Below are 27202 nucleotides of genomic sequence, written 5' to 3' on the forward strand. Positions count from 1 at the left end.
TTTCCTGCTTTCAAATACCACCACCTTGTGTTTATATGTGTAATGCATACCACACTGACTTGGAAGCTTGTCTGCCTTCAGGGAAGGAAGAACCCTGTGTGACAGCTGTAGGCAATTTTTTGGCGAAAATTATGTCACAAATGTATAGCAGCCACCTTGTTTCCAACTCCCTCAGGCCCAGTGGAGCAAGCAACTGGGAGTTGGAGCACCTGCACTGAACAAGAATGTGTGTCCAATAAAATGCATTTGCAGAGCCCTGTGCCTGGTGCTGCCACCCCACTATTACACAGGGAAATTAGTAACAGTCCCAGGAATGCACAACAGACATGCTGAGAGATTTATGTATTAAACAACACACACTGAAAGCAGGATAGACAAAATTAAGGTATTTGACTCCTTTCCTGATGTTTTTCTTTCTTTTTTTTTTTTGTAACATTTTTTTAATTAAAAATTTTATTTTGAAATACACCCACTCTTCACTTATCAACATGGTTAGGTTCCAATGACCAGGTTGTTGTTCCACAAAAATCGGCGTTATGTGAAAATGGAAAATGACCACATCAGATCACAAAATGGAAATGACTATATCATTACCTAACTGCCAAATTACATTGCTACATAACTTCCAAGTTACATCATTATGTAACTGCCAAACCACTGAGAATCAAGGCCCAGCCAAAATGACACATAACCTTAACCATCACAGCCAGCTTTACTCTCACCTAGCACTTTGGCATTTGCTACTGCACAAGTAGTCAGATAGCAGATTTGTTATTATTGTCACAAATGTGAAATGTCTGATAAGGAGAAATTTGATATGAGAAAGACTCTGTATACCCTTTATCCAGTTTCCCCCAATGGTAGTATCTTGCGAACTTATACTACCATATCACAATCAGGAGACTGATATTGATAAAAAGCCATCAATTTTTCCTTTCGCTCTCATTTTAGTTGTACTCACGTACATGGGTATTTAATTCTATATCATTTTAGTACATGTGTAGGCTCATGTATTTACCACCACAGTCAAGATTTCCTCTGACTTTTTAAATTTAGCTGCAAGTTTAGGATTTCTAGCAGAGAAAAACAGAATGGAGTTTGTTCAGAGTTTCAGAAAGCTTATCTATTTCCTGAAGATGTTGTTGTTGTTGTTAAGTGCCCTCGAGATGGACCCAACTCACAGCGACCCCTCCTTGGGTTTCCAAGGCAGTATCACTACAGAAGTAGATTGCCCCATCTTCCTTCCGAGGAGCTTATAATTTTATTTTAAAATATTTTCTACACTGAAAATAGAGAATAAAATATTTCTGATCCAGAAGATGAGCAAATATATATTTGTTTGGAAATAAGAAAATGAAAAAAAGAAAGGGCATATTTTTGTATCAGGGAGATTGTGAATTGGTTGATAAACAGTCTGACGGAGCCAGGTTAGAGTAAGCTTTTAGAAACTGGAGGGGTGGGTGCAAAATATAATGTAATGAGTTTAAACATACATAACTAAACCCAGGGGAGCTACAATTTCAGAGAGAAATCTTAGAAACTGAAATGTTCAACATGGGCTAGAGCTGGACTCAGTGACTATGGAGGAGAAGATGGGGTGGGGATGGAGCAAGTACCCATCTCCTCCACCGTCAGGAGACTGAGACTCCTGGGCCTTGAATCCCCATGGGCCATCTGGAACTTCTGGGAATGACTGGAAGGCAGCCCCACAAAAGGTGAGAGTAAATGAAGATGTACTTCACTGAAAACATGGTGATTAAGAGCTCAGGCTGTGGATTCAGGCTTACTCAACTCTACTGGTAACCTTGTGCAGGCTCCTTCATGTTCCTGAATCTGTTTCACCACCTATCAAACGAGTGAAATATAATCTCATAGGGCATCCCTTTTAAAAAAAGAAAGAACAATAGTAAGTTAACAAGTATCGTGTGCTTAGTACATGCCAGGAATCTCTAGGTGATTCACAGTCGGCTGTTAACCGAAAGGCTAGAGGTTTGAGTCCACCCTGGGCACCTCAGAAGAAAGAGCCGGCAATCTGCTTGTGAAAAACCAGCCAATGAAAACCTTGTGGGACATATTTCTGCTCTGATGCACATGAGATCACGGTGAGTAGGAATCAACTCCATGGCAATTGTTTCTTGGTTTTCTTTAAGTAGGCACCAGACACTTTAAATGAATTCTCATTTCATTGTCACACACTTATAGGTGCTGTTATCATCCCCATTTTATAATTATAAAAAAATTTTCCAGTGTCATCCAGCTAATAACAAGCAGATCCAGAGTTCAAACTTGGGTAAGTCTGATTCCACTCTTAACCTGCACATTATACACAGCACATGGAAAGACAGCATCCAACGTACACTAGGAGCTTAAGAAATGTCTTGTCTTGTCTTTTTCCTTACTTCACCACTCTCTCCTGGGCTACTTCTCATTGGAGAAGAACTATAATGAGGAACACAGACAAGGACAGATGCTTGGCAGACCAAAGAGATTCAAAAAGAAAGGGTCCAACGCCAAGCTCTTAATAAAGAGCCTTTAGAGCAAATAGATTTTGGCTTCTCCTTCTATTAATACCTAAGCTCTTAAGGTATTTCATAATTTCCTTCTCTGGAACCTACACAAAATCCTCAAAATGACTTTCAAAAGGGAAGAAAGTCAGGAATGCTAAATATCTTAAATATTCAGGTGAAATTAAGTCATCTCTAAAAGATATTCAAGGAGCTCTGGTGATGCAGTGGTTAAAGGGCTTAGCTGCTAACCAAAAGGTCGGAGGTTCAAACCCACCATTTGCTCCATAGGAGAAATATGTGGTAATCTGCTTCCATAAAGATTATAGCCTTGGAAACCCTATGGGGCAGTCCTACTCTATCCTATAGAGACACTGAGTCGGAGTCGACCCGACCACAATAGTTTGCTGTTTTTTCTTATTTCCCCCTGTCTTTCAGCCTGGCTCTGGCATTCACCAAGCTGGGTGACCTTGAGCAAAACCACTTGCTTCCAAGTGCTTTAGTTCTTTCATTTATTACCATAGATCTAAAAATCCTCATCTTGTCCTTCTTAAAGCTGTTGAGAGAATTATGTGAAGAATGCATGTGAAAACACTTTACAAATTATAAAGCACAGGACAAAAATGGGAAATTATCAGTATTAACCAACAGCTTATCAGACCTGCTAAGAAAATTCTTGAACAAGCAAAACCAGAGCCAGAGAGCAGAGGTGAGTGGCAAGCCGGAATGAGGAGAGTCAGATGGTAAAGAAAAACTAGCTGTCAGAACCTCGTTTTCAGTGTTGGCAGTTAACCTTCAATCAATTTTATAAGGCCAGGAAATAGCTATATTTTTAATTAAGTGTTGGTGGTAGGCTCAGAAACATTAAATTTAATGGTAGGGTAGACACCATCTTAAAGAAACACTGTTTCTTACCTCTCCTTCTAGGAAAGATATCTTTTCTAAAAGTTGCAATATTAAGAGCTGTTTCTGTTGCACCTTTTTCTTTAATGATTCAATCTATAAGGAAAGAAAATAAAAATTATTAAACAAAAGTATATAATTATATAAATACAAGTAAATACACTGGAAGAGATTTAAAAAAAAAAAAAAAACAGAAGCTACACAACTGTTCTTTGTGCTCCATGGAACAGTAGAAATATAAGATGCTCTAAGAATAGGGGGATTCTACATTCAAATAAACTTGGGATATTCAACAGGATTTTGGAGAATCACATTTAATTAATATTAATCCAGCATTTCCACTATGATCTCACCTTGTAACCTTTATTAAAACTCAGGTTTCCAGAAAATCTGCTTTGAGAAATTACAGATATAACTCTCCACGTAATAATTATTCAATTTTAATTTATGAGGCAGCCCAAATAATGAACATTTAGCACTGTTATTCCTGTTAATACATTCCTATTTGTCAAACCAAGTGTCAAAAGTTTTGCTTTGGGAAAATGACTGTCACCAAAAGTGCTAATGAATGAAATTCAGGAAGCCAGGAACTCATGTACCTGAAAGTAAGCAGGGAAGGCTTCTACAGAGTTAACACTTGAGCTAGGCATTCACTTTTTTTTTTTTTTTTTTTTTTGTGATTTGGGTGAAAACTTACAGAGCAAATTCACTTTCCATACAGTAGTTCACATACACTTTGTCTCATGACATTGACCACAATATACCACAATGCAATAGCTCCCCTCCCATTTCCTCCCTATAGTTACCTCTTCCCTGTGTCCATCCCTCCATGCACTCCTGTCCCCTGAGCTGTCTCCCTGTGCATAAGCAGCCCTTCTTTCTCCCATGATTGTTCTCTCTAAGGAGTGTATCTACCTCAGGTAAATGTTCAACTCATATGCCTATCTATTGTTGGCTGGAAGTCACAGGCGTGGTTTTAATTCCAGATCTGAAGGGCAGCTAGGGGCCATAGTCTCAGTGGTTCCACCAGGCTCTATTGGACCAGCAAACCTGGTCCCCACCCCCTTTTTTTTTCTCCAAATGATTTTGAGTTTTGTTCTACATTGTTCTCCTTCTCTATCCAGGATCTCCTTCATAGATCCCCTTCCAAGTGGTTGACAGTGGTAGCCGGGCACCATCTAGTTCTTCTGGTCTCATAGTCATATAGGCTGAAGATCAGATGGTGTACCAGTCTCTAGGACTAATTGTTTCCATGATTTTTTGGTTTTCTTCATTCTTTTTTGCTCTGGATGAGGAGAGACCTATCGTTGCATCCAGATGGCAGCTTGCAAGCTTTTAAGACTCCAGTCACTACTCGCCAAAGTAGGAGGTGGAACAATGTTTTGTGTACTACATTATGCCAATTGAGCTTGATGTCTCCTGCGAATATAGTCCTGAGCCCACAGGTTCAACTACTAGGTCCCTCTTGGTAGACAGCTGTGACCAAGCAATGACTACAACCTTGCCCCTTGTCAGCTCTACTATACACCTGGGAATTCAGATCATACACATAAACTTATAGGACCATTGTCTGCCAACCCTATACATGTTCTTGGGTACACTCCCCGCTTCATAGAGATACCTACTAGTTCAGCCTGTCCACCCATCTATCTACCAATATACCCACGTTTGCCGTCACTGACAACGCCATACTATATGTGCAAAGGGTTCATCTTTGTTGTCTGTACCTCCCACATACCTCTCTCTGTCCTTCTCTTCCTCAATAGGCATTCACTTTTGTCTTTGTTAATTCTATCTCGGACTCCTCTATCTCTATTTTTCATTCATACATTATGTCTTCCTAGATAAACCAGGAAAGATCGATCACTAGAAAAGTCATCATGTTTGGTAAAACAGAGCCAATGAAAACAAAGGAACCTTCAATAAGATGGATTGACACAATGGTCACAACAGTAGACTCAAACGTATCAAAGATCATAAAGATTGCACAAGACCAAGTATAGCTTCATTCTGTTATACATGAGGTTGCCACATGTTGGAGGTGACACCCAATGGCAACAAACAACAAAAAGAAAGACAAACAATATGCTCCCAAACACTGGAGCTATAATACCCTATGTCACAATATGCCTTGGACGTTAGGAACACTGTGTAGATTCAATAAATTACTTGTGGTTTTTAAGAACACCCTGACTTTCCAACAATCTAGTATACTGAATCTGAGCATTCACAAAATCTCTGTAAAAAAATCCCTCTCATACAAAATGGTACAATTCATATTGGAAGAGCATCCACTGTCTAAAAAATCTAATGTCTAGAAAAAGTGCATGTGCATTTACTCTTTTACCTAGCAATCCCATTTCTAGTCATAGTATGAAATGACTTGGCCATAGGATTTTTGTATTTTAAGAAACCCAAAACAAAAGAAAACTCCATCACTAAGTGGGCTGCTTATAAACTGTGGTACATCCTCAACTAATAGTAACCTAATAATGAAGAAATAGTTACCAGTAGGGGGAAGGAGGATTTTAGGTGGGGAAGACCAAATAGAAGATTTTCTGATAATATCTCATTACACTGTTGAGACTTTGAAAGCATACTTTATAGATGCAAAAAATAAAATTAAACAAGAGAAAAAAAGTGAACCCCATAACTTAAAAACCAACTGAAATGAAGGAACATAATTGTACATCAAATTGGTGAAAAGAATTAAAGTATTGTTGCAACACAGTAATTTATATATTTTTAGTGGAATATATTAGAATGATAAATAGAGTTTCAAAGAAATCTCTCATTCACTACGAAAACTTAGTTATAATATTGTTGTTTTTTTAATTGCTACATATATTGGAGTATAATGATGCTTGGAATAAGATATTTAGTGTGAAATAAAAGAAATACAAGGAAGAAATTTTTTAAAAAGTTACTGCTAAATTTGAAATGAAAATACCACTATGAATTCATGACCTTCTCTTTTCTTTAGTAAAAATGCATTTTCAAGCTCCATCCAGTGAGAAAACTTAGAAACAATAACAATAAGCACACAAAATAGTCAAATTGTGGTTATTGAATGCCATTACTCACTAAAAATACACAGAACATCTTGGAGGAATGGCAAGAAATATACAAGATGAGCTTGAAAAAAACTGTTATGACTGAAAACAAGGATATGAAGGCTCTCCCTTTGGCCAAGGATAGAACTTTTGAGCATCAAAAAAAAAAAAAAAAAAAAATGATTGGCAAGAAATATACAAGATGAGCTTGAAAAAAACTGTTATGACTGAAAACAAGGATATGAAGGCTCTCCCTTTGGCCAAGGATAGAACTTTTGAGCATCAAAAAAAAAAAAAAAAAAAAAGTGATTGGTTAAAACACATTGGAAATACATTTATCAAAACCACGTGTGTAAAGAAGAAACAGCAACAACTCATTGGACACCAGTGTAAGTGACAAGAGCTCCAACTCCTTAACTCCTAATTTGGGAACTTGGCAATTTAGAGCAAAGAACAAAACATTATCCTGCCTTACTTGCACAAATTGTGTTTTAAGATTACTAAAGGACCTAGTTTATGAGGAAGAAGTTTAACTTTACAGAACAATTTCTGTTAATAAATGAGAAAGGAATGAGAGAATAAGAAAACCAACTTATTGCAACTCCTATGAAACAACTGATTGAAGCCCCCATCAACAGATGAAACGGTGAGGCGAAAGCTGATGGGGACTATCTTAGTTAGCTACTGCTGCTATAACAGACATACCACAAGCGGGTGGCTTTAACAAACAGAAATGTATTTTCTCACAGTTGACGAGGCTACAAGTCCAAAATCACAGCACTAGCTCTAGAGGAAGCTCTCTGTCGGCTCTGGAGGAAGGTCTTTGTCTCTTCTCAGCTTCTGCTCCTGGACGACTTTCATGTGGTTTGGCCTTTGTCTCCCCCCATCTTTGTTTCTCCAATTCTTGTTTAATCTCATTTATATCTCAAGAGATTGACTCAAGACACACTCTACACTAACTCTGTCTCAACACAGCAAAGACAACTCATTCCCAAATGGGATTATAACCACAGGCATAGAGGTTAGGATTTACAACACCTATTTTTGGCAGACATAATTCAATTGATAACAGGGAACTTAACAATTGTGTTATTAGGTTGTCACCACCCAACCCAAGATCATCCTCAGCATCACCCACAGTGGTACAATCAGACATTATGGCCCCAAAGCACTACAATGGGAAGCATGCAGCACCACTCACGACGTAGTCTTATGAAAAAGCTGAACATGAATCTAGTCAAGCTTCTAGAGCTAATAAGGAAAGAGTCACATCCAGAAGATGGGACCTTTTACAGGTAAACTGACTCAGTTCCTGCAATAAGTTAGTGGGCAGAAGTAATGAGAAAGGGAGAACCACGGGAGGTGGCGTACTCTAGGTCAAGAGATTTCAGAAACACAACCACCACGCGTAAAAGAGCTTGTCTACATTCTGATTGCAACAAACCATCAGTGAAAATATGTGTTTAAGACATTTGGGAAAATTTTATTACAGATTGGTATTAAATGATACCAAGGAACTATCATTAATTTTGTTAAGTATATGTAATTATATAAGGAAAAGCCCATGAGTTTCAGGGATGCATAATGAAGTACATAGGAAAAATATGTAGAGTGTTTGAGATTTGTTTAAAAATAACTGCACAAAGGTGGAGGAAAAGAAGGGGTAGATGAAGCAAATGTGGCCAATTCTTGGTATTGCTGAATGCGGGAAATCTATGGGGTTTCATTGATTACTTTTTCTGTTCTCAGTGCATTTGACATTTTCATTATAAAACAGTTTTAATTCTATAGGTGTAAAAAAAAATACTCTTCTGATATGGGAAGCACACCATGCAAAATAGAATATCATAAGAAACACATTAAAGAAAAATGTCCAATGGTAATAATAAGTAATGAAATAAAAAATTAAAACACAGTAATGAGTTACCCTTTAATACCTATTAAATTTGCCCAAAACTATTGACTGTTTTGGCAGGGCTGGGAAAGACAGCTACTTTCATGTATTGCAGGTGGCATTGTAAATTAGAATGACCCTTTAGGCAATTTAGCAATAAATATTAAGAGCCATAAAGCTGTTCTTACCCTTTGACCCACTAATCCCACTCCTGGGAATTAATCCTAAGGATATAATTCAAGTGTAGGAAAAAAGCTATATATACAAAGATGTTCTCGTTCCTATTATTTATAATAGAGAGAAAATGGAAATAACCTTAATGTCTAGCACTAAAGGAATGGGCAATAAATTATGGAATATCAATTTGATGGAGTATATTACACAAACACTAAAAACAATTATATTGCGAAATGGAAAGGTATTCACAAAAAGCCTTGAAGAGTAGAAAAACAAGAGCTTACAATGACGAAGGTAAGAACTAGAAGAGCAGTTAAACAAAAATAGTTTGGGTTAGGTAGGATTATAGATGAGAAAGAAAAAACAAGTTTGCTTTGTTTACATTTCCTTCAACTTTTGTAGGAATAAGTTTTCAAAAATCATCCCCATAGTGTTCCTTTTTCATTCCTTCCTAAGTGTTAAGATTTTTAAATAAATTTTGAAAATCTTTGTATGACAGGCAAGATGTGTACTGTTGTTGCCAGGTGCCGTCAAGTCAGTTCCAACTCACAGTGACTCAATGTGCAACAGGAGAAAACACTGCCCACTCCTGCCCCATCCTCACTGACCCTACATTTTACTTTCTTCCAGGACTAATCCCCCTTGATAACCTGTCCAAAGTACGTGAGCCAAAAATCTCACCATCCCTCTTCTAAGGAGCATTCAGGCTATATTTCCACCAAGACAGATTTGTTCATTTTTCTGGCAGTCCATGGTATGTTCAATATTCTTGCCAAACCATAATTCAATGGCATCAATTCTTCTTTGGTCGTCCTTATTCATTTTCCAGTTTTTGCATGCATATGAGGCAACTGAGTCAGGCACAGCTTAGTACTCAAGGTGACATCTTTAGTTTTTAACACTTGAAAGAGGTCTTCTGCAGCAGATTTGCCCAATGTGGTACCTCATTTGATTTCCTGACTGCTGCTTCCACAGTGTTGATTGTGGATCCAAGTAAAATGAGATCCTTGACAACTTTAATATTTTCTCCATTTATCAAAATGCCGCTTATTGGTCCAGTTGTGAGGATTTTTGTTTTTTGTTGAGGTGTAATTCTACTGAAGGCTGCAGTCTTCATCAGTAAGCAGTAAGTGCTTCAAGTCTTCTTCACTTTCAGCAAACATGGTTGTATCATCTGCCTATTGCAGGTTGTATGTGAGTTTTCCTCCAATCCTGATGCTTGTTCTTCACATAGTCCTGCTTCTCAGGTATTTGTTCAGCATACAGATTGGATAAGTATGGTGGAAGGATACAACCTTGACATACACCATTCCTGACTTAAAACCATGCAGTATCTCCTTGTTCTGTTTGAACAACAGCCTCTTGGTCTATGTACAAGTTCCTCATGAGCACAATTAATGAACACAGTCAAGTGTTCTGGAATTCACATTCTTCACAGTGTTATCCATAATTTGTTAAGATCGTTGCATAATCTATAAAACACAGGTAAACATCCTTCTGGTATTTTTCTGTTTCGGCCAAAATCCATCTGACATCAGCAATGATATCCCTCATCCCATGTCCTCTTCTGAATCTGGCTTGAATTTCTGGCAGTTCCCTGTCAATATATTGCTGCAACTATTTTTGAATTGTCTTCAGCATAATTTTAATTGTTTGTGCTATTAATGATATTGTTTGATAATTTTCACATTCCATTGAATCACCTTCTTTTGAAATGGGCACGAATATGGACCTCTTCCAATCAGGACTAGGTAACTGTCTTTCAAATTTCTTGGCATGGAGGAGTGAATGATTTCCAACACTGCATCAGTTTGCTGAAATGGGTACTGGGGAATTAGCTACAATGTTCCAAGAAGGTGAGAGGTAGGTAACAATTAGTAAAGTCTGGAACACTTAGCCTTTAATTTAATAGGAGTTTCTTTTTTCTTTCCTAATTTTTGTCTTGATTAGCATGCTTCTTTCTAACTCAAACGGAATACATGTTTTGCAGTCTAATGGATCTTGCAGGATGTTAGGTCTCTAAGACCACAGGCTAGTTTGATATTTAAGAGGAAGTTGCTGTTGTTGTCATTTGCCATCAAGTCGGACCTGACTCATAGCGACCCCTCCTTGGGTTTCTGAAGTAGTATCACTATAGAAGTAGATTGCCCAACCTTCCTTCTGAGGAGTGGCTGGTGGGTTTGAACCACCAGCCTTCTGGTTAGCAGCCGGGTACCTTAGGCACTACGCTACCAGAGCTCCTTTAAGAGGAAGAGGTGAGGATAAAAGTTCTTACAACTTTTCAAAACTGATAATGGCTTTTTTTTACATTAGACACAATCTATTTACTGGCATAGGTTATTTCAGTTAATTAATTTGCCCTTAACTATGGCTACCACTGGAATCACCTGGGGAGAGGAGAACTTTATAAAGGTCCTGCCCCTACAGATTTGAATCTCTCTCTCCTTCTTACAAACCTTCCCAATCTTATAATGTTCTGAATCCATAGCATGACACATAAGGCCCTTTCTCTGTGGTTCTACTCACTCTCCCACCTTCATTTCATTCCTGGTCCACCCCACAATGAACCCTACATTTAAGTCTCTCCATCCTCCTAGCAAAGACCCCTGGTGATGCAACAGTTCAGTGCTCAGCTGCCAACTGGAAGGTTGGTGGTTTGAATGTATCCATTGGCTCCACGAGAGAAGGACCTGCACTCTGCTCCCATAAAGATTAACCAAACCAAACCCACTGCCACCGAGTCAATTTCAACTGACAGCAACCCTACAGGACCAAGGAGAAGAACTGCCCCCACAGGGTTTTCAAGGCCACAAATCTTTACAGAGGCATACTGCCACATCTTTCTCCCACAGAGCAGCTGGTGGGTTCAAACTGCCAACCTTTCAGTTAGCAGTTGAGCACTTTAACTACTATGTCACTTTTTTTTTTTTTAGGTCTTACTCAATACCTGAAGGGTTCACGTTTTCAATTTATTTTTTTAGTTTTTCTTTTTTTGTGAACAAATGATTGGTGAAATAATGCAACACCTTAAATTTCAGAAAATGGCATGGTTTTCCAACCTTCTGCAGATATGATGCATGATCAGTCTATCATATAGGATTAATACAAGTTCATGCTTTTTGTGTTATGGTTAGATATTAGTCACAGAATCCAGTTTAGATTGGTTGAAGCACAAGTATAATACTTGAATGTGATCAAACCCACTTGAGACACTAGATTATGTACATTATGGCGTAGAAGATGTATGATGTTCTACTCTGTCAGGCAGAGTGACTGTGAACTGAAAGCTACTATTCCATGGCACCCAATAACAACAACAGCAATTCTAGCCCTCCCTGGACATACTCTTGACAATGTTCTGGTCCTGCCTCTGGGACTTTGCATAGACTAGTGCCTCCACTGAGAATGCCTTCTCACCCTCCAATCTCTTCTCTACCAGGAAGACACCTGCTGTCACCATCTACTCAACAGTTACCTCTCAGGCCAGCATTTCCCAAATCCTCCAGGCTGATTCTGTGTCTCTGCTGTGCAACCTCAGCCCTTTGAACATTCCTGTTAGTACACATGCCAGTTATTGCCATCCTTTGTTTACATCTTTCCCTATGATTAGACAACAAACCCTCAGCAGACAACTGTGTAGTGCATCAGTTCTTCTATATAAAAGAATTCTCTTCTTAAGGAGCTGAAATCACCCTTTACCAATCCACACATTTTCATACACTGCTTTGGAAACAGGGTATTATGAGGAAAGGATTCCTCCCAATTTGTTTCATAGGAAGACCAGACGAAAGGAGGGGTCCAAGAATTTAGAAAGGTTGTTTTGTTTCAGTGCAACCTGGGAGATAGTAAGCCTTCTCAGCTTCACAGAATATTCTTCCCCGTTAGCTACACGTAGGACACAAGTCATTTTGTGTTAGATGTCAGAATATGACACAGCCCTGAGGTTCGAATTACGTCAAGAGTATCCAATTGTGCAAGACCCATGAAACAAAATTCAACATTGAGTTGGGAGATCCATGAAGAGAAAGTAATGAATATAAGAAATACAGCAGGAAATAAGTATTAATTACTACAAAGCACTTGATAAGGGCTTTTAAGGAGCTGGGTTTTGGGGGTGTTTCTTTTTCCCAGGCGGCAAATGATAATATACATGTAATGTGAGAAATGACTTACATAAAACATGAGGCACACTGAAAAGGAGTGCAGCAAAGGAGCGCAGCAGTTTTATTATATAGTGGAGTGCCACATGCAAAATTAACTTTACCAATACTAAAGGTACATTAAAATTGATGGTCACATTCAATCAAATTGCTTAAAATCTTGTAAGGGAAAGGGAATTCACGTTTTCAAATCCAGACAATCTGTATTTATGATATTATTATTTATTTTCTTGGAAATCTGCTTTATTTTGGTTGCATTTTAATTTTCAGGAATAACTGAGTGGTGCCCACAAGCACTTTGATCCAAAATCAGGGTGTGTGCTTGCACACACTGGCAAAATATGAGCGCACAGGAATAAATAAATCAAAGGTTCCCTAACCTTGACCACCAACACCCCCACTTTGTTACTCCTTCCCATGAACCCTATATAAAAAGACTATTTTTAACTGCATTTACGAAGAAATCATTCCCACTGAAAAAAATCTATCAAAGATGTTATCACTGCCAATCAGAGCTTCTAGTTAGAATGAGATAACCAGGGTTATGAATTCCAGGTCAAGATACAGTAATGTGATACTTTATTGAGCCTTTGTAGCCTTTTGGGAGAAAACTGATGTTGTTGGGTTATTTAAGGAGTCCCTAGGTGGTAACAACAGTTAATGTGATGAAAACTTGGATATTCGAGTCCACTCAGAGGAACGCTGGAAGAAAGGTCTGTCAACCTACTTCCAAAATATCAGACACCGCAAACCCTATGGGGCACAGGTCTACCCTGATACCCCTGGGGTCTCCACACGTCTGAGTCTATTCAACAGTAACTGATGGGTAATTTGAAAATTTAATAGTTTTGCAAGAAAATTGCTTGAAGATCCCCATTATTACTTTTGAAAGCCCACCGGGATCCAGTGAATCAGTGAATTGGCTCGGATGGAAGGAGGCAGACAAGGACCTTCAAGAGCTAATGCAGAGTTTTTGCCACCTTCTCCCCTTGCTTCCTCTGGTCCCATCAGGGCCTTGTTTCCAACCCAACTTCTTGCTCCCTCTGTGATCGGGCAAATATTTGCATCCATTTCTTTCAGCTTAGGAACCATATTTAATTCTCACACACCTCACCATGCAAAATGAAAATACTTGAAATTTTTATACTCTTCTACTGGAAAGGTTTTTAACTTTTGCTCCAGCTCCTCATATTTCTGTTTTGGATTCTTGTAACATTCTTATTTCATAGTTGTTTTTCTTATTTCATTTTTTTTTCAAACATGTATCTCCTTGATAAAAGCCACTAGAAAATGCAAGAATAAAAATAATAGTAAAGCTGACCCTCTTTTTAAAAAAGAATAAAGCCCAAGGATGTATGACAAGAACAAAATCTGCCATGCACTACTGTAGCATGAAAGGACAGCTTAATAAGGGCAAAGGAAATGGTACATTATCTCATTTTAGGGGGGAGTGAGGGGAATGAATTAAGGCCACAACAAAACGAAACTGAAAAATTGCTAAATGAAGCTCTGAGTGGGGAAAATGAAAAATCAATGAAGGAATAGAGGAAAAAAGGCACATTTTTCATCTTCATGATGTTTGATTGGGTTTGTGGAAATTCATTTTCAATTAATGTGTCTTGTGGCATTCAGCCAGGCTGGATATGAACAGGGCACATAATTTAATCAATTTTTTCCTATTAAGTTTGAAGTAATATATAATAATAGGACTATACCATTCAAAAGGATCAGTTAAAACTGGCTTCTGAGGTAAAATAATCTAATTAGGTTTGATTTCTATCTTATATTAAAGATAACCCAACTTCTCTTTAAAGAGAAGAATGTTATGTGCCATCAAGTTGATTCTCACTTTTAACAACCCTATGTGACAGGGCAGAACTGCCTCATAGGGCTTCCTAGGCTGTATTGGAGCAGAGTGCCAGGCTTTTCTCTCACGGAGCCACTGGTGAGTTTGAACCACCAATCTTTTAGTTAGCAGCCAGGAACTTAACCATTCCATCACCAAGGCTCCTTATAAGGGGGGAGGAATAACACCCTGATTCTCTTAGGTGCCTAAAAATGACTTGACTATATAAACATAATGGAAGGATGAATAAAATGGCTCTCCAAATAGTATGCCTTCATTGGGAAGGAAGAAAGGAGGATGTGATGGATACTAGGGTCTTTGCTAGTTTCATTAGTTTCAGAGAAACAACCCTAAGAATTATTATCCCCATGTTACAGATGAGGAAACTGAGGTTCCAAGAGTTTCATTGTTCATTCATTCCCTCAAGAGGCATCTACTGAGCACCTCTGTGTTGGGCACAGTGTTAGACACTGGGAGAACAGCAGTGAGCAAGGAAGACAGGGTCCCAATCTTCATGGAACCAACATACCATAGGATGCACTGTTGATGGGATTAAAGGTGGCTTTGCATCACAAGGCTAAATAGCATGACCAACTAGTCCTGGTTTACCTGAGCCTTTCCAGGTTTTCGGAATGAAAGTCTCACATGCCAGGAACCTCCTCAGTCACAGACAAACCAAGAGTTTTGGCAACTCTGGGGCTGGACGGTGGCAGGACAGAGATCTAAATCCAAGTCTCTCTGATGCCGACCTTGGCCCCTTTATTCACACCATAGTGATGCTCAGAGTTTTTCTTCTATCCTCCCTGTAATGACAACCTATCATTGCAATGCTACCCAGAAATAAGGCAAAGCTCTAGAAGTAATGCTGGCATTGCATATTTTGTATAACAAAGGACTTGAAGGGGCCCTAAATTTTTTTCCTCTAGGACTTTGGAGAAGTAAGGAGGAATGGAAAAGTGGGGAAGAACATGCTCTAAGCCTCTCTATCCTTGTATTTCCTAGATGGATATCATTTTAGAGACAAAGCACAAACATGCACAGGAGTATCAAGGGAGAGAACTATTTCAGACTAAGGTAATGAAATGGTAGATATGGAAGTACCTAGCTTCACAACTGGCACAAAGATGGTGCTCAAAAAAAAATGGTGTTTTTTTTTAAAAAAAAAAAACTCCCTGAAGTTCAATTGCCCTGGGATATGGGCCCTCACCAACACTCAAATCAGCAGGGCTCTCCTAGAAATTTCTTAGCTGCCTTTCCTCCTCCTCTCCCCACCTATCCACCAAGCACCCTGCCAGAAGCATCACTGTAGGGTTCTGATCTGATCAACAACGGGGAGCCATGGAGGAATTATGAGCATTATTGATAAGGGGCATTTTTCTTGGTTTGGTGCCGATACTAAACCCACCGTCATCAGTGGAGTCTGATTCATAGGGACCCTATAGGACAGAGCAGAACTGCTTCTAGGGTTTCCAAGACTCTAATGTTTATGGATACAGACTGCCACATATTGTTCCCATGGGGCGGCCGGTGGGTTTGAACCTCTCAGTTAATAGCTGAGCACTTCAACCACTGAACCATGAGGGCTCCTCTGTTGCTGTTGCTGTTGCTGTTATGTGCCGTGGAGTCAGACCCGACTCATAGCGACCCCTCCTTGGGTTTCCGAGGAGGTATCACTACAGAAGTATATTGCCCAACCTTCCTTCCACGGAGTGGCTGGTGGGTTTGAACCGCCAGCCTTCTGGTTGGCAGTCAAGTGCCTTAGGCACTACACTACCAGAGCTCCTCTAGGTGCTGATAACCCACCACAACTGGCCTCAATCTACATTTCTAACTTTTTTATCTACACTCCCTCCTACAACCCAGCCAAACTAGATTAATGCTCTCTGAGCTCACCTTGTATTTTCTGGTCTCCATGTTTTTGTTTATTCTATGTCTACTGTTTGGCATGTCCTTCTCCACCCATTCATTCCCTGTGTACAAAAATCCAACCCACCCTGCAAAGTCTGGTCAGATAACCACCTCCTCCCTAAAGACTCTCCACCCATACAAGAATTAGTTAACATTCACAGGCACTGCGCTAAACACTTGGCATGCATTTTCAGACAGTCAATCCTTCCAACCATCTCAGAAAGGAGGTACTATTATGATCTTTCTCATATTAAAGATAAGGAAGCTAAGTCTTAGAGAGGATAACTAAGTTGCTTAGGATGGCAAAGTCTAATCAGGATCACGGACAGGTGCAAAGTCAGGTTTAATTACTCAGAGTCTACGACCATAACAAGCTTCTGTATTCCCAGCACATGTAGCTCATATCCCTGTTTAATACTCATTACATTCTTCTTCAAGTTCCTACAATTTTTAATGTCAGTGAGAAAGTTCCTTGAGTTCCAGTTTTGTGTCATGTAAAAGGTGCTTCTACTATTTAAACCAAATAGGAGTTTAGCTTAATTAATAAAGAATATCTGCCTTGAACATTGCACTCTTTTAAAGAACTATTTATATAGGAAGGAGGTCTGGTGGCCTAGTGGTTAAAGCATTCAGTTGCTAACCAAAAGATTAGCAATTTAAACCCACCAGCTGCTCTGTGGGAGAAGGAGGAGACAGTCCGCTTCTGTAAAGATTTACAGCCTCGGAAACCCTATGGGGCAGTTCTACTCTGCCCTAAAGTGTCGCTATGAGTCGGAATGGACCCGATGGCAGTGGGTTTATCTACTTAGGATCAGACTGGCAACAGAAACTTGAAAGGTTAAACCGTAAACTTAGCAAGCAGTAAGATTATGCTAACTGAGGAGAAACAGAAAAGGCGAGTGAGAATGACTGCACAGCTTGAAGAATGTAATCAACTGAATCACTAAGTTACACATGTAGAAATTGTTGAATGGGTGTATGTTCTGCTGTGTATATCTTCAACAACAACAACAAAAATAGATTCCCACTCACCCAATGCCATTGAGTCGATTCAGGCTCATAGCAACCCTATAGGACAGAGCAGAGCTGCCCCATAGGGTTTCCAAGGCTGTAATCTTTATGGGAGCTCTGGTAGCATAGTGGCTAAGGCACTTGACAGCTAACCAGAAGGCAGGCGGTTCAAACCCACCAGCCACTCCTCAGAAGGAAGGTTGGGCAATCCTACTTCCGTAGTGATACTGCCTTGGAAACCCAAGGAGGGGTCGCTATGAGTCGGGGCCGACTCGACGGCAAACAACAACAACAAATCTTTATGGAAGCAAACTGCCTCGTTTTTCTTCCAAAGAGCAGCTGGTGGCTTTGAAAATAAATTATAAAAATAGAAACAACAGATGCTTCTAAAATGACTGACCCATCAGAGAAGAACTCCCCATAAGTCCTACCTGGCTCCACATTACCTCATTCCCATTCCTAAGCCCCAGTATTGGCCTTGCTGCATACTTTAGCTGAGGGGCAGGAGAACAGGAATAATCAAAGGCAGTAGAATTGTGGAAGCAACTCAGCTTGACAAAGGTGCATGAAAAAAATCAGTGTGCCAAGGATGGACTATCCAGTAGATGATGGGAACAAGTTTTCCATGAATAAAAATAAAAACAAAGACCTACTCATACCATACACATAAAAATAAACTCCACGTGGATTTTTCTTTATTTATTCAACAAATATTTATTGAGCACCGAGGATATGCCAGTGACTGTTCCAGGTGTTAGGGATACAGCCAAGAACAAAACAGACAAAAATCTCTGCCCTCATGGAGCTTACATTCTAGTGGGGAGAAACAGACAATAAATAAAACGAAAATGCAAAACAGGCAAGTGTATAGTATTATTAGAACATAGTAAGTGCTATGGACAAATATAGAGTCAGGAAAAGGAGAAGAGGGTATGGGGACTGTAATTAAAGACCTAAAGATGAAAATAAAACTTTAAAACTATGACAGCAACTATCTTTATGACCAACAAACAAGACATACAAAAGAGCAAAAAAACATGCAAACGTACAATAATCAGTGACTGGGAAAAGAGAGTTGCATTCAAACGTTATTTGGTAAATGATTAATTTGATAATATTAACAAACCACCAGGAAAAAGATGAACTATCTAAGAGAAAAAGGAATAAAAGATATGAACAAATAATTCATAAAGGAGGACACCTGAATGGTCAATAATCTTATGAAAAAATGCTCAAACTCACTATATTGAGTAGTAATCAGGCTGATGCAAATTAAATCAATGAGATTCCATTTCACAGCAGGCTATAATTAATAGTTCAACAATACCAAACTGTAGTAAGGATGTGGAACAACCTGCCCTCTCACATAAGACTGGTGGAAGTGTACATTTGGAGAACAATTAGGTAATATTAACCCAGATATCCACTGTCATTGATTCCAACTCACAGCGATCTATAGGACACAGTAGAACTGCCCCATAGGGTTTCCAAGGCTGTAATCTTTATGAAAGTACATTGATATATCTTTCTCCTGTGGAACATCTGGTGGATTTGAATCACCAACCTTTTGGTTAGCAGCCGAGGTGGTTTAACCACTACACCTCTACAGCTCCTTAATATGTACTAAAAAAAAAAAAAAAAAAACCACCAAACTCAGTGCCATCAAGTTGGGTCTGACTCATAGCGACCCCTCCTTGGGTTTCTGAGGCAGTATCACTACGGAAGTAGATTGCCCAACCTTCCTTCTGAGGAGTGGCTGGTGGGTTAGAACCACCAGCCTTCTGGTTAGCAGTCAAATGCCTTAGGCTCTACGCCACCACAAAAAACCAAACTCACGGCCATCAAGTCTATTTCGACTCATAGTGAACCCCATTGGGTTTCTAAGGTGGTAAATCTTTATGGAAGTGGATTGCCTTCTACAGAGTGGCTGGTGGGTTTGAACCACTGACCTTCTGGTTAGCAGTCAAATGCCTTTAGGCACCACACCACCACAACTCCTTAATACGTACTAAAGGCCCTACTAATTCATCCTCTAGTATAATTCTTAGAGAAGTACAGAGATATGTTCAGCATTATTTGTAAAAGAATAGCAATTAGACAACTAAATATCAATGAGGTCTTGGATAAATAAATTACAATATATTTATATAATGGAATACTGTACAGTCATTAAAACGAATAATTTAGATCTATAAATAACATCAAAAACAAAATTGGAGAAAAGAGCACGCTGCAAAATATGCAGAATAAATACCATTTACGTAAGTTTTTAAGACACATAAATGAAGCTGTATCTTGGTAACAGATACATACACAGTCACACATTACTTAAGATCCACAATATGCTCTGTGAAATAGGACATTATGTGATTTGGATGTTGTGCCAACATGCCTAAATCATAAACTCACTGATTTTCCAACTTCCTTAGTAACTTTTTTTCACTTCCAAATCCATACTTTGACTTTGCCTTTTGCTGCTACTATGACTAGCACTGGTTTTGGTATGTTTTGGAGTCATGATACACTTCATAGTAATATTTTCCAAAAAAAAAAAAAAAAAATTAAACAGATTAAGCTACAACACTCAAGAGATGTGCAATATACAAGATTGGATGCTGCTGCCTAGAAGTCAAAGCATATACTGTTACATAGTAAAATTTTATTTGTAAGTAGGGAAAGTTTATATAAAAATAACAATAGAAAGTATAGTACATTACATATATAAGCCCATAACATAGGTGTTTATTAGTACGATCATGATATATGTATTATAGGTGGTATGTGTACTGTGAAGGAGCTCTGGTGGCATAGTGCCTAAGGTATTTGACTGCTAGCCAGAAGGTTGGTGGTTCAAACCCACCAGCCACTCCGTGGAAGGATGACTGGGAAATCTACTTCTGTAAAGATTTACCACCTTGGAAACTCAATGGGGGTTGCTATGAGCCGGTTTGGTTTTTATGTGTACTGGCAGCACAATCACTTTGCATATGAGAGACAGGAGACACGCATGTTGCTTGCAGGAAGCTGTTTTATCTGCTACATCCCATTCTCCTGATCAAGATTTCTGAACTATACTATAACCTCATGGGATCACAGATGCATATGCAGTCCGACATTGCCCAAATAGACAGTGTTGTTGTTGTTATGTGCCGCTGAGTTAGACCTGACTCATAGTGACCCCTCCTTGGGTTTCTGAGGCGGTATCACTATGGAAGTAGATTGTCCAACCTTCCTTTCCAAGGAGTGGCTGGTGGGTTTGAACCACCTGCCTTCTGGTTAGCAGTCAAGTGCCTTAGGCACTACACTACAGTAGGTGGCACATATCTGTATATGTAGTAAATATCTAGACACATGGCCAGGATAGAGACCAAATGCTTGTAGTAGTTGCCTCTAAAAAGGGTAGAGTGGGAAGGAAGGAAGAAGAACAGAACTAAGGACGAATAAAAAGGGAACTTCCTTATCTTTAATGTTTTTTTCTATTAAAAAATAAAAATCTGAAACAAGTATGTCAAAATGTTAATGTTTGTTAATTTTAGAGGAAGGTACACGGGATAGGTTTTTGTTCTAAACCATTCTCTTATCATTTTCTGTATTTTATTTTTTTTTCTAATTAAAAGAAGAAAAGATCTAGTACAGACCCCACACCACCATTATTTGCTGATGGGCTGCCAGCTACTTAGTTTTTAAGACTCTAAGCCTCAGTTTCCTGTGCTAAGAGGGGGGAAAAAAAGGAGCTAATAATACCTCCCACATCGAGTTAACATGGAATGTGTGGTCTCTACACATAGCCTTGAAAGATGAGAAGCACTTAATGACAGGGTCGTTACTTGGAATATAAACTACTTAGTCTCCCAGTACTCTCTATGGGCAGAATGTGGGCACCAAGGTCTCTGAGAAATATTTCAAAGCGAATCAGAAACAATCCCAATAGAGAGAAAGTGGGTTTGATGACATTTACAAAGAAAAATCCTTCTGCCTTGAAAAGACTATTTGTATCATGACTACATTAATCAATACATGTCATAAAATGAACATGTAATATTTCTTTCTATTATACATAGGAGAAAAAAGAGACTTATGTACATGTGGTATTTCTGATACCTTAAAACATTTCCCATCTTAGATAAAATACCTAAGATTTTAAACTAAAGAGGTAAATAATACAACGTTAAATACTAGAATTTGAAATTTTAACGTTTGCTTATTATAAATAAATTTTCCTTAAAAGAAGGAGCTCTGGTAAAGCATCTCCTGCGGGTGGGGACAGAAGTGGTTACAGGTGTAGCCTTAAGAACCCAAGGCTAAGGATGTAGTTAAGGGGAGGGTATGGGAAGAGACCATAGGGTTTATTTGTGTTAGGGGTTAGGAGAAGGTTAAAGTAGGATTTGAGCAGATAACTCAGGTTTCATAGGCAATAAGTCAGGTTTGACATGTATGTATCACAGTCTAGGCAGGAAAAGGGATGGACACCTGCAGAGGCAAGGAGAAGCAGGTTGAGGTAGGTCCTGGCAAGTGGAGGACCCAAATCTAAGAAGCTCACAAATTAGTCTTAGACTTAAGGCTAGGACTAGGGTGAGGCAGGTGAGGTGGGTAAGGTGCCTATGGTACCTGCACTTGCATGACTAGTAGAGTGGATGCCTCTTAAATGTTGTGCCCCAGATGCCTCACCATAAGGAACCCTGATGATGCAAGTAGTTAAGTGCTCAACTGCTAACTGAAAAGTTGGCAGTTCAAACCTACCAGTCGCTCCAAGGAAGAAAGATGTACTAGTCTGCTTCCATAAAGATTTATGGCCTTGGAAACTCTATGGGGCCAGTTCTACTCTGTCCTATGGGGTGAACATGAGTCAGAATCAACTCTACAGCAATGGGTTTGGTTTTTTGGTTTAGGTGCTTTACTCACTTCACTGGTACCTGGCCCACAGGGCCAAGATCCTTACTATCTGCTCCACAAAATAAGGCCTAACTGGCCTCCAAGTACTATCTTCAGCCACTAAGAAAAAAAAAACACCAAGGGCATCTGAGTGCACACAACCAGGGAAGAGACTGACATTGGTGGTAAACTTTCTCTAAAAGTCATTATATTCCCTTGTTTTGTATGATTTATTTATTTATTTATTTTTGTAATTGGGATCCATTTCAGACATTTAGAAAAAAGCATTAGGACAGAAAAGGTATCCCAAGTAACAATGTAGATAGGTACATGAGAATGGCACCTGGATTAACCAGCTGATGTCAAGTTGACTCTGACTCATGGTGACTCTGTTATCAGAGTAGAGCTCTGCTCCATATGGTTTTCAATGGCCGATTTTTAAAAAATAGATCACCAGTCCTTTCTTTCAAGGTGCCTCTGGGTGGACTAGTACTTCCCACCTTTCAGTTAGCAGCTGAGTGAGTCAGTCCCTCTGCACCACCCAGAAACTATGACATCTAAATGAACACTTCTCAAGTGTGACTCCAAACTCCCTAGGGGAACTCTGAATACCCAGCCATGTACTCAGCAGTCTGAGAGCGGAGTAATTGGGAAATCTGTGCTTAAATAGAGAAGTATGCATAGGATAGCTACATGAACGGGTAATTACTACTGTGGAAAAGTATTTATCTATTTCCTTTCCCACACCCTCCCTAACTTGACTGAAGCTGGACAGAAGTATCCCAATGAAAGACCAAAAACAAATACTGACAGGAAAGCATCTACATGTCTACTTTGCCATGGAGAAGTGGCGGGAATGGAGAGCTGCTGCCCACCCTTAATAAGCTTACTCCATTGGCTGAGCCTTCTAGCCTGTTTAGGCAAGTACCATCCATTGACTATTACCACCATAGCTGCTATAAAAACCTAAAAACCAAACTCGCTGCCGTCTAGTCAAACTGGACTCATAGTGAACCCTCCTTGGTGTCTGAGGCAGTATCACTATGGAAGTAGATTGTCCAACCTTCCTTTTGAGGAGCGGCTGGTGGGTTTGAACCACCAGCCTTCTGGTTAGCAATCAAATGTCTTAGGCACTATGCTACCAGAGCTCTCTATAGCTGCTATAGCTATTACTATTAGTTCTCAACAGTACTGTAAATTTTTATGAAATCCAGCACCTGCTATCTCAAGGAAGCCCACATTAACGTAAAGCATACATGAAGTATATTTCAACTGAATCTATTTTTTCTCTTCACCGGATATACTTCTCCTTTTCATGAAGGTGGTTGAACTGTCTATTGAGGCAAAACACTCTTGACAACAGAAACAATCCAAACTGTTCTTAAACAGACAAGATGAGTGAGTGCTAAGTTGATTACACATTCAGAAAGGATGATCTCAGAGCCAACTCCCACATATAAATATAGCAAACTACGCGGGCACTTGGTGGCTTCTTAATTTTCTGTGTTGTGTTTTGGTGGGGTGCACTTCCGTCCTGAAGCACTGAAGTTCTTCAAATCCTCTTCCCATCTCCTAAGCAGATGTCCTTGGCCACTTTTTCTGGAAGTAGGGCTTCATTTTCCAAGATCTCAAGACTATCTTCAGTCTCTACCTGATTCTTTCTGAATTTGTTCTTAGCACTATTTTTCATTGCATTTTCTTCTTTGATGTCTAGGAAACTCAGCCTCCAAAAATACTCTGAAGATATTCACGCTTTCTTGACTCTGCAGTTGGAGGCTGTACAAGGTGAGATTGCAGTTTTTTCACAAACAAAAGCCCTACATAGCCAATTTTCCTCTCAATACCATATCATTCCTGTTTTGTCCATCGGCTCATCACAGATAAATGCCACCTCTTCCCAGCAGAGAGAGTACAAGTGTTCTTCTAATCACCAACAATAAAAGTAAACGCTTCCAACCCAGAGCAGGCTACCAATTTATCATCTTCCAAAGAGCCGGAGACTAAATCTGGAGAACAGCTCGTGGGACATGATCTGGAAACAGTTCAATTGAGTGCATTAGGGTTCTGGGATCAGTACTAAGGTTCCTACCCCCCACCCCCATTTAAGAACGACACTGGTTAATCATGAGTGATGGCAATTACTCTGAATCCTTCAAACACAAGGCATTTGGCAAAAATGGACGTTTTTGTGTTGTACATTTTAGCACACTATGCAATAGTTTTAAAACATTGTGTGCTTACAAATGGCTATGCCATTTCAAATAAAAGATTCTTGGGATGGAGAAAATTTAATTTTTTAAAATTGCTTTGTGCATAAATATTCTACGCAAGGGAGAAATGGCTATGCTAGAAAGCAGCACAGAGCACAGAAGAGCAGAGGAAAGCTTCCCCAAAGATCCAATTTGCCCCACAAGATTCTCGAAAGGGAAGAAGGTAGCCCTGTGTATGGGTCAAGAAACGAACCCAGCTACTTTTGTTTTTAACTCACTTAACTTTACTTTGGGCATACACAGTCGGAACTTATCTACCAGTAGTAACAATAAGAGCAACAGGTATTTTGGGGTATTTACTATATTCCAATTAACATGCTAAGTGCTTGATACACATCATCCTATTTAACCCTTAAAATATTCCCTTATAGGTTGATACTGTTATTAGACCTATTTTACAGACAAGAACACTAGTAACTTGTTGAAAGTTCCACAACTAGTAAATGCAGGGCTGTCTGATTCTAAAGCCCATAATCTTGCATTTTCCAGGCCATCTTTCATTGCATACCCATAAAGCATTTCTCCCAGGCTTCTAACTGCAGGGGGTGCTCATGGATTCAGGGCCTGGGAGGTAAGCTATGGGGCCCTGAGAAAATAAAAGGGAAGTCCTTCTTTGCAGACTGGCTCACAAGCCAGAAACTCAAAACCTCAACTCTGAAGAGTCACTCATCATCTATCTGCCCTGATCCAGTTTATTTCTCCAAGGCACTATTCCTTTACATCAAAAGCACCACTCTTAAAAAAAAAAAAAAAAAAAAATCCAAGATAATAAATACTTTCAAACAATTTCTTAGGAATTGCAAAAACGTTGTGATCTGTCCTGCACTTGAGAAGCAGTCACTGTTAACACCAAGGTATGTTGTTGTCTTTCTAAAGAGGTACAGTATAGCCAAGGTCTTCTGTATAGACAGAAGTGGACAATTTAAACTAGGGTAAGAGCATACATGTACACACACACTTGTGCACACACACACACATGCCTACACATACACAATGACAAGAGGAGCCATGAGACCTACTTCTGACCTCTTTGTTAGCAGTAGTTCAAGCCAAAGATATTAGATATATTGGGTTAGTCCCTTAAAGTTTCTATCATCTGCTTAACAAGCGTGCCTTATCCTACCTTTTCTCTAGCTGTACTAGGAAGTTTCTTATTATTGAGACACCACCAAGCCAGTATAGTGTGAGTGGAGGTGTGACAGAATTCTCCTGGGACAGGACTGGCAGCCAGTGCTAGATGCCCTAACAGGAACTTTTTGCTCCTCCCAGCTGCTCCACTGGAGAAAGATGAGGCAGTTGGCTTCCCTAAAGATTTATAGCCTTGGAAACCTTATGGAGAAGGTCTACTCTGTCATTCTGAGTCAGAATCGACTCCATGACAGAGGGTTTTTGACTCTTCTACAGAAGCCCTGGTGGCCCAGCAGCCCAGAGACTTGCACCAGCTCTCCCAATTCATTGTTCCTGGTCCTTGGTGTTGGGTTTCCCTGGCTTCTGACTGTGGTTTAAGCCTTTCCTACTATGCTTCACCTGTTTCACTCAAGCAAAAGGGCAGTTCATGACTAACCTTCCATCTCATGTACCGGTACAGACATTTCTGAGGGAGTTTGGCCACAATACACTAAGGACATGGCAACCCCAGCAAGGAGAGCCAGCCCACTGCTTTGAATGAGAATCCAGGGCAGTTGGTCTCAATCCTGGCTGCACACTGGAATCATTTATGAGGCTGATAAAAAAAAAAAAAAAAAAACTAAACACCTAACTGACAGGAAGGGGGAAAGTGAAGACAACTGCTTTCTGCAAAAGAAAACAAGTCTGAAGAAGTAATTCTTCCTTTACAACCCCCTTCAGACACTTTCTGTTGGAAGAAACAGTTTGTGCAATACAAACCACAATGGGAAATCAGAAGATGGAAAAGATAAAATGAAAGGCAGAAATGCCTAATTAGTTGAAGTGGAAAATAAGGAACTCTTATAAAATTACTGTTTATTCAGCTGATTAGCATCATCATCCATTGGCCAAAAAAAAACCAAAAAACTACCCTTTTGGAGGGCAAATAAGAATTGTTTTTTTCCTCCAGATAATTTCCCCCTGGGCAGGAAAGCTGCTTTAGTTGGCAGTAGAATCAGCTCTGTGACAGCAGGTACAGAGGTGTGAATGACCCCGTTTACGGAAGAAACAGCACTTAGAGATGTGTGAATAGTGGTTAACTGCTTTGGGCTGGCCTTTCAGGATCCTCCTCAGCTTCTTGCTCCTCCCAGCTGCTCCGCTGGAGAAAGATGAGGCAGTTGGCTTCCCTAAAGATTTACAGCCTTGGAAACCTTATGGAGAAGTTCTACTGTCACTCTGAGTCAGAATCGACTCCATGACAGAGGGTTTTTGACTCTTCTGCAGAAGCCCTGGTGGCCCAGTGGTCAAAGCACTCAGCTGCCAACTAAAAGATCAGTGGTTCAAACCCACAGCTGCTCTGGAGGAGAAAGATGTAGCAGTCTGCTTCCGTAAAGATTTACAACCTTGAATACCCCATGAGGCATGTTCTCCTCTGCTCTATAGGGTCACTATGAGTCCAATCACCTCAATGGCAGTGGGTTTGGTTTGGTTTCAGTT

General features: G+C 39.6%; 1 protein-coding gene across 1 annotated transcript in view; it reads right to left on the reverse strand.

The window, feature by feature from the left end:
* Positions 1 to 27202, reverse strand: part of LOC103212524 (myocardial zonula adherens protein) — a 117146-nt gene that overhangs the window by 15040 nt on the left and 74904 nt on the right. The window contains exon 11 of the mRNA XM_007958494.2: positions 3420 to 3503. Within this exon, the coding sequence (XP_007956685.1) occupies positions 3420 to 3503 (84 nt within the window). The remainder of the gene's footprint in view (positions 1 to 3419; positions 3504 to 27202) is intronic.

Source organism: Orycteropus afer, unplaced genomic scaffold, assembly GCF_000298275.1.
Source record: "Orycteropus afer afer isolate SDZICR_OR568_19922 unplaced genomic scaffold, OryAfe1.0 scaffold00015, whole genome shotgun sequence".
Classification (NCBI taxonomy): Eukaryota; Metazoa; Chordata; class Mammalia; order Tubulidentata; family Orycteropodidae; genus Orycteropus; species Orycteropus afer.